The sequence below is a fragment of the Hemibagrus wyckioides genome, linkage group LG16 (assembly GCF_019097595.1).
Source record: "Hemibagrus wyckioides isolate EC202008001 linkage group LG16, SWU_Hwy_1.0, whole genome shotgun sequence".
NCBI classification, from domain to species: Eukaryota; Metazoa; Chordata; class Actinopteri; order Siluriformes; family Bagridae; genus Hemibagrus; species Hemibagrus wyckioides.
Window position 1 is genome coordinate 9,739,994 of NC_080725.1, and position 8,069 is coordinate 9,748,062.

At 42.6% G+C, this 8,069-nt stretch overlaps 1 protein-coding gene across 1 annotated transcript; it reads right to left on the bottom strand.

Moving 5' to 3' along the window:
- Nucleotides 1-1,574: 1,574 nt before the first annotated feature.
- Nucleotides 1,575-3,082, bottom strand: LOC131367276 (choline transporter-like protein 4). The gene is made up of 4 exons (XM_058412602.1): nt 3,028-3,082; nt 2,827-2,921; nt 2,622-2,706; nt 1,575-2,447 (listed from the first exon to the last, which is right to left on the bottom strand). The coding sequence occupies exons 1-4, from the start codon at nt 3,029-3,031 to the stop codon at nt 2,338-2,340; spliced, it is 294 nt and encodes a 97-aa protein (XP_058268585.1). The 5' UTR covers nt 3,032-3,082; the 3' UTR covers nt 1,575-2,337.
- Between the last annotated feature and the right edge of the window lie 4,987 nt (nt 3,083-8,069).

Below are 8,069 nucleotides of genomic sequence, written 5' to 3' on the forward strand. Positions count from 1 at the left end.
GCCTGGCCGGAGCCTTCTACTGTCAAAGACCTACAACGTTTTCTGGGTTTCACAAACTTTTACCGCCATTTCATTAAAAACTATAGCACCATTGCGAGCCCTATTAAAAGGGAAGCCATGTCGCCTACAATGGACTGATCCAGCCAAGAGAGCGTTCCAACTCTTAAAACAGAGCTTCACTTCCGCACCCATTCTCTCCCATCCTAGACCTGACTTACCTTTCATTGTGGAGGTGGATGCCTCTAGCAGTGGGATAGCAGCAGTCCTGTCGCAGCATCAACCAGGTTCCAGGAAGGTACACCCATGTGCTTTCTTCTCGAGAAAACTCACACCGGCGAAGGTGAATTATGACATGGGAGACATGACAGAGAGCTCTTGTCCATGAAGGTGGCCTTAGAAGAGTGGAGGCACTGGCTGGAAGGAGCCAATCACCCATTTTTGATCATCATCGATCATAAAAACCTGGCATACCTATGAGAAGCCAAGCGACTAAACCCCCGCCAAGCCGATGGGCGTTGTTCTTCTCCCGCTTCAAGTTCTCTGTCACGTACTGTCCGGGCTCTAAGAATGGTAAAGCTGATGTGTTCTCCAGACTCCATGACACCACAAACCAACCTACATCCCCCGAGCTTATCCTGCCTCCATGTTTTCTCATTGCCCCAGTCCAATGGGACATTCTAAGGGAGATAGAACAAGCCCAGCACTCAGAGCCACCTCCACCCAACTGCCCTCCTGCCAAGGTATTCGTTCCCACCACGCTACAGAACAGACTTCTTCAGTGGACTCATGAGAGCCCGAGCACAGGACACCCAGGTATCCACAGAACGACCCAGCTGATCCAGCAACGGTTCTGGTGGCCGTCCCTATGCCAAGACATCGAGGAGTTCATCAGGTTCTTGCATCAGGTGTACCCAGTCATGAACGAGCCGCCAGCTACCTGAGGGCCTTGTAGAGCCGTTACCCATTCCACAGCATCCCTGGTCTCACATATCTATTGACTTTCTCACTGACCTCCCAGTATCTCACGGATTCACCACGGTCATGGTCATCATAGACCACTTTTCGAAGGGCTGCAGACTGGTTCCTATGAAAGGGCTCCCCACTTCCATGGAGACTGCTCAGGCTGTGTTTCAACACGTGTTCCGCACCTACGGTCTACCTGAAGACATCGTGTCTGACCAGGGAACCCAATTCACGTCTCGTGTCTGGCTCGAGTTCTGCCGCCAGCTGGGCATCAACGTCAGCCTGAGTTCAGGTTACCACCTGCAGTCCAATGGCCAAGTAGAATGCCTCAACCAAGAACTGGGAAGATTCCTTCGGACCTACTGCAACCGCGAACAGCAAAGGTGGAGTGAGTTCCTACCCTGGGCCAAATATGCTCAGAACTCTCTACGTCATTCATCCACTGGGCTGACCCCATTTCAGTGCACTCTAGGTTACCAGCCACCATTATTCCCCTGGTCTGGGGAACAATCCTGTGTTCCAAGCATGGAGGACTGGTCTAGGAGAAGTCAGGAGGTCTGGGAACGGGCCCATGTAAGACTACAGCGTGCTGTGAGGAGGAAGGAGATCCAGGCGAACCGCCGGCGACGTCCTCATCAGGAATGCCAAGTGGGCCAGAAGGTATGGCTATCTACTAAAAATCTGAGACTCAAGTTGCCATGTAAAAAGCTCAGTCCACGATTTATAGGACCATCCAAAATCTTGCGGCAAATTAACCCTGTCTCCTACTGTCTAGAGTTACCCCCAGCATACCACATCTCTCCTACTTTCCACGTGTCCTTGCTCAAGCCCTATCACACACCCACCAGCTCCGCCCCTTTGCCTCTGGAACTGCCTCCGCCCCTGGACATTGATGGCGCGTTGGCCTACTAGGTTCGTACGCTACTGAACTCACACAGCCGAGGAGGACGGCTACAGTATCTAGTTGATTGGGAGGGGTATAGCCCGGAGGAGCGTTATTGGGTGAACGCTTCAGACATCCTGGACCCGGCCCTCACAGAGGAGTTCCATCTTAACTTTCCCAACAGACCTGCTCCTCGCCCTCACCCCCGTCATAGAACACCTGAGGTGTTCCTAGAGGGGGGGGTTCTGTCGCGGTGTTCACAGGCCCAGACCGCCAGAGGGAGGCCTCGCCCGAATATTGACTGTGTTCAGGTTGTTTCCGGTTTTCAGGGCTTTTAAGCAGTATGCTTCGTCTGGTCCAACGCGAAGCATCGTTTCCCAGTGACTCGTACCAAGCCTTGCTGTTTATAGGCTTCTGATTGATGTTTTGTGTAAGATCCTTGCTTGTTTCCCTGTTTCTACGATTTACGGTTTCTGTTTTGGTTTTGATCGCTAGTTTTTGCTTTTCCGGTTTCTGACCTTTTGCCTGCTATCCTGTTTACGGTTCTGAGTCCTTACATAGGGTCCCTGCAGCGTCCCATCATTGTGCTCCAGATCATCCACTAAAGAGAGAACAAAACATCAGAGACCACTCCACTGATCTAAAATTGACACTTTTTTTTCCAAAGTAAATTGCATGTCTTTTGTTGTTAGGCAAACAAATCAAACACAATAACGAACAAAAACGTGTGTGTGTTCAGTACTCAGATCATGTCTATGTGCTACATGTTACTTACTGAGGCAGAGGGTGAACGTGTTAACTCCCATGCTGTACACACTGAAGCAGCCCTGAGCAATGAAGTAGGCTCCCACCATCACCACCTGTAACACACAGTGAAAGTTTGTTCTACTGTAAAATCTACCTTTACTCTATTTCATGTGTTCATATGTTTGTGTGTTTAAATTTTAACAGTGCTTGGTTGTTATTGTTGTAGTACGTACAATAACAGGCAGCCACCAATAGTGCAGCAACTCCGCCTGGAAGACGTCAGGTGACACTCGAATGTCTCCACTGAAGAAATAGAAGGCCAAGACTCCTAAAAATACATAGGAACAAACTCTCAGAATGTTGATCATCTCCAGCAGAGGGTTATATTGTGTTATAAATGTGATTTTGCTGTAATGTGACATTGTGTTTCATACCCATTGCTCCGGCTACCAGCAGTCTCCCGAAGAACAGCAGCAAGTCCGTAACCTGGTCCACCACCAGCACTCTGTCAATCAATAAGCCGAAAACATGAAAAGCATTCGTCAAAAGGGAATTCAAGCTCTGATTTGCCACACAATGTCCACATTCTTTGTGACAGCTCACCGGTCCTTTTTCCTTCCAGTGTATGTATTCTTGGCCAACGTGAAGTAATTGTCTCCGTACGTTGCAATCTTTATAATAAACACAAGCGCCCGTAAACACATAATTAGTCATAGTATTTAAATAAATTATTAATAAATATAACTAATATAGCAAATAGCTATATAATGTTCTGGGTACAACCTTGGCAAAGGCACACTCACTTACAGTATTCATTATTTAGATTCATGAAATACAATTACTAAACTACATTTTTAGGTATTAATTACTCACCGTTACGTAGGTGTTTATGCAAAAGAACTTTATGACTTTATCCAAGGCACATAAGCAGCATTTTAGTATCATCTTCAGAGGGAAGCAACAGCAACTACATCTCTGTCCGCCTGGGAGAACAGTAGAGTATTATTTATTAGTATCATAAAACAGCAACAAGAACACTATACTTCCGCAAAGAATAAAGTGTGATAAAGGCGGAATAAGAAGAGGATTGTAAATAAACTGTAACCTTTGGTCATGTCTTCGAAAAATTCCACGACAAGCCAGACGACCTGGAACAAGTAATAAATTTGAAGATACTGCATGTGTCGTTGGTAAAAGCCTTCTTCCTCATCATACTTATCAAAGGCACAGTGCTCAGGACACTTGGGGTAGCCTGATGCTTTGAAAGTCTAAACAGGAAAAGAGAATGAGAGGCAAAATCAGGAAGAGAAAACAGGGTGCACAATGTGGAAGAAAAATCCAAATTAATCACTGGTACAAATTAGTCTAATACTGTCAAAAAAGAGCCTCAAAATGTAGCTTTTTATCTCACTAACCTCTGGGACACATGTTTCTTCCCCTGTGATGACATTACATTCGGGATTCGATGAATTGTTGTATACTGGCAATCCAGAAGTAGCCAGATTTCTAAGGCAATAGTCAAGGCCACAATTGATATATACTAGTGATAGAAACATATTTTTATAATTTTACTTTATCGTATTACTTCTTCACTGATCAGTCTTAAATCACAGAATGTTTAGGAAAAATGAGTGAGTACAGAAAGGATACATGCTAGTCACTATGCAGAAGGTCACACAGAGCGTGACCAACAGATTTGGGACCAATGGGTATGCCATTGTAGGCGATAGTACACCCATCGCCCTGCACACAGAACAAACCACAAAAGTAAACAAAGACCATAAAAAAACACTTCTTAATTGATTAGCTTGTACTTTTATTTTATTTATTGTATTTTCTGTCTTAAAAGTATACTTACTCGCTGCACTCCCTCATCATTGCCAGCGCTGCTGCGAGTCTTTTTCTCAAGCATGATACAAGCAGCACCAAAAAGAGAAACTCCAGCAGGGACACAGTCACCACTGTAACATACACATCAGATCAAACATTATTCTCTGCTCTAGAAAATGCAGTAAAGGCACAAATTGTTTCCATTTTACATTAAGTGCTAGTGAAAGAGGGTCGGTGCTACCAACCACTGATGTTGGATGAGAAAAATTTTTCGGACACAACTATTGCCTGTTTGACTCCAAGTCACTTCACAGTTTGGGATAAAGAAGCAGAAAGTACTCACAGCAAGCCAGCCAGATCTCCTTCACTTGAAAGTAGTCTGAGAGCTTGGACTGTAGACTGAGGTCACCAAGTGTGAGCTGAGAGTTCATGTGTTTCTCATACTCCTGGTAACACTGGTAAATACCTAAGACAGAGAGCACAGACATGTTATTAACTCAGTTATTGATTCACCCACAGGACTCACAAGCATGTGAGTAAATCAGCATCAGCAGTATGCCAGAATCAGTGTTGAGGAAAATTAGAAACCTACCATATGCTCCCAGTGACAGAAGACCAGCGATGATGAGTATGACAAACAGAGTCACAAAGCATCGCATCAACAGGAGAAACACCATACTGAATGCCAGCGCAATCACCAGACCTCTGAGAAAGAAAAATTTATAAATGCATACACATTTTTGTATTTTGTGAGATTGTCATGATGATTAATATGAAATTTACTTACAGTAATATCCAGTACCAGGAAATGGAGAGGTCCTCGATTATTCTGACCATCATGGATTTAGCATTAAACCCAGACTTGAGAGAGCTGCAAACACAACACATTTGTATTAACAAGCACAAGATATTTATATAAAAAAGATAGCAACAAAGTGTGTGTGTGTGTGTGTGTGTGTAGTAAAGTTACCTTGAAGCGTCTATTATGTCCTTTCCTGTTTCTTTATCCAAAGTTGATCCATGGACAGTGAAGTCCGATGGAACATCATTTGGCTCAAAACTGGGCAGACATTTTCCCTGAACTAGAGAAAGAGAGAAATCATTAAAGAACAAAGCACACAAACGGGTGAGTAATCATCATCTGTTTGGCATGTATGTGGTCTATACCTGGTTTGCTTGGCATATAATAATCCGGACACAGCCCTTTGTCCAGGATCTCTTGCACCGTCTGTGGTAGAAATTAGATTCTATTATGTAGCAGCACATACACAATTTCATGCAGAATATTTACCAAGACAGCAATATAGAGAGATTTACAAAGAGTAAGTGTTCAGCTTACAAATGTGGTCTGGGTGAGGTCCAAACTGGGGTCACAGAACTCCTGCTGAAAGACTTCACCCGGTTTTGCCCCTGCAGCGAAAGCCTGCGCGCACACACACACACACACACACACAGACAGAGCAATGGAAATGGTTAGACACCCTGTAGAGGAACAATTTGGTGGTTATATGTTATAATATCTACAGCAGAATATAAGAAGGACTCAAACTGCAAAACCTTGTGATAAATGTTAGTTTGCTGGGCAGAGCTGCATATCTAATACATACAGCTTATTAACCTTTGTCTTAAAAGGTGCAGAAACTTACTTGAGTCGTTGGACACTGAAGGCCTTTGAATGTTGCAGCCATTACATTGACTGCTGAGGCACACTTCAACACGTCAAAGTAAAACACATTGGGTTTATCACTGAGAAGGAAGACATACAGAAACCAGTCACTAAAAAGCATGACACAGTTAAAGTCACACTTTTTCCCCATTCTGACATTTGGATGTGAACATTAACTCTTAATCTGTATCTGCATGACTTTTGAAGATTGGCGGATTAGATATCTGTGCAGATGTGTGGATGCTCCTAATAAAATGGACAGTCAGTGTATATATGTCAAAATCTATAGGCTACTCATGTATCCGAGTGACTTACACATTGGGTCCAACTCCACAAAAAACTCCAGCAGAGTTTTGCTCCTTGATGATGTATTGTGGGTTTCCATAAAGCCAAGCTGTAGCACAAAACCAGTCAGGATAAAAGATTACAAACCATGAACATTTTTACTACAAATAAATCCTTAACACTTCAGTTCTGTTCAGAGTTTTGACAGAAAACAATAGTTATTATTTTATCATACCTGCACCACCAATGATTGCGTAGACGACCATAGTGGCGACGAAAATCAAACAACACAAGACATCAGTAAAAGACCTAAAAGAAAAAAATATAATAATAATAATACACATTAGTGCCCAAACCTGATTATAAGGGAGAACTATAACTAAAGATAATGATTTCTATCACCTTAATTTAACATTTTTCTAGAGATCTTACAGATTCTGACTAAAATAAAAATCATGTGAAATGGTAAGTCCAGGCTTTACCTTTTATAAACAGGGCCACTGAATGTCGGGTCATATGGGGCAGGTTCCCCTGAAAAAGAAAAATTCAATGATTCATTTAGCAGCTTTTTTTTTCATTTAGGGCTTCTAAAGCTCAGTGGTGGGCAAAATACACATCTCCTGTACTGGAGTGAAAGTAGGAAAGTATAACCCTAGTTATAATGTTACTCCAGTAAGCAGAAGTCTTTAATTACAAAAAATAGTTAATTTATCCTAGCTCTAATGTTGCCGTTTTTTTGTAATGAACTATTCATTTTATTTGTGTTAATAAAATTTATATTGTGTTAATAGTCTACTTTCTAGTTTCTATCATCATGAATTAACAAGGTCATTAATACACTACCTACTGATATGGAGGAGTATTTCCATTACTCTGCCAGTCACTACATTGTATGCACAGGCGTTCAACAATGGCAAATTATTTGTAGTAACTAAATAATCATTTTTTTGACCAATTAAGTGTAATTGGATAATTTCCCACGGCACACCAGACGATCTCTCATGGCACACTTGTGTGCCTAGGGTTAGAGTTTCCCCTTCCAGGGTGTTTCTCACCACACGTCTAATTCTCTTAGATTGCCAATAAAGAGGAGAAAACTTCCCTTCTTCTCCCATTAAACCAATTAATATTCCCCCTTGTGTGCCCCATCAGGGACATGTCCAAGGGAAGCATCACTGAAAACTATAAAGTTCAGAGCATCATTGTTTCCCAAATGCTGAAACCTTTTTCATCCACTTTTTTTTTTAGATCTTTTATATTTGACGCCAATCTGTCAGGTCTGGTTTGTTTAGCAACCCACAGTATCTGTCCTATTTTTGACCTGAGCTGCACATCTGGTAGAGATACACTTTTGACCTACATCAACAATTTCCTCAAACACATTGTTTTTGTATCAAATCATGATTTCATCCTGCTTGGCTGCATCAAATGTCTTTTGTTATGAGCACATCAGTCTCCCCATCCGTTGACTCAATATTAATTATCAACACATGACATATCCACTGGCACCTTTTGCCCATCACTGCCATCAGGTTCAACGTGTTGCAGATTAAACCAGCTCTTGTATTTTCCAGAGGCTTGGCCTGCTCTTCCTAATGTATAGACCACCTCCGTACTGTTTCATAAATGTTACGGTCTGTCCTTTTTTTAACTTACCACCAGCAGAAGAGACAAGATAACCACAAACATTGTGAT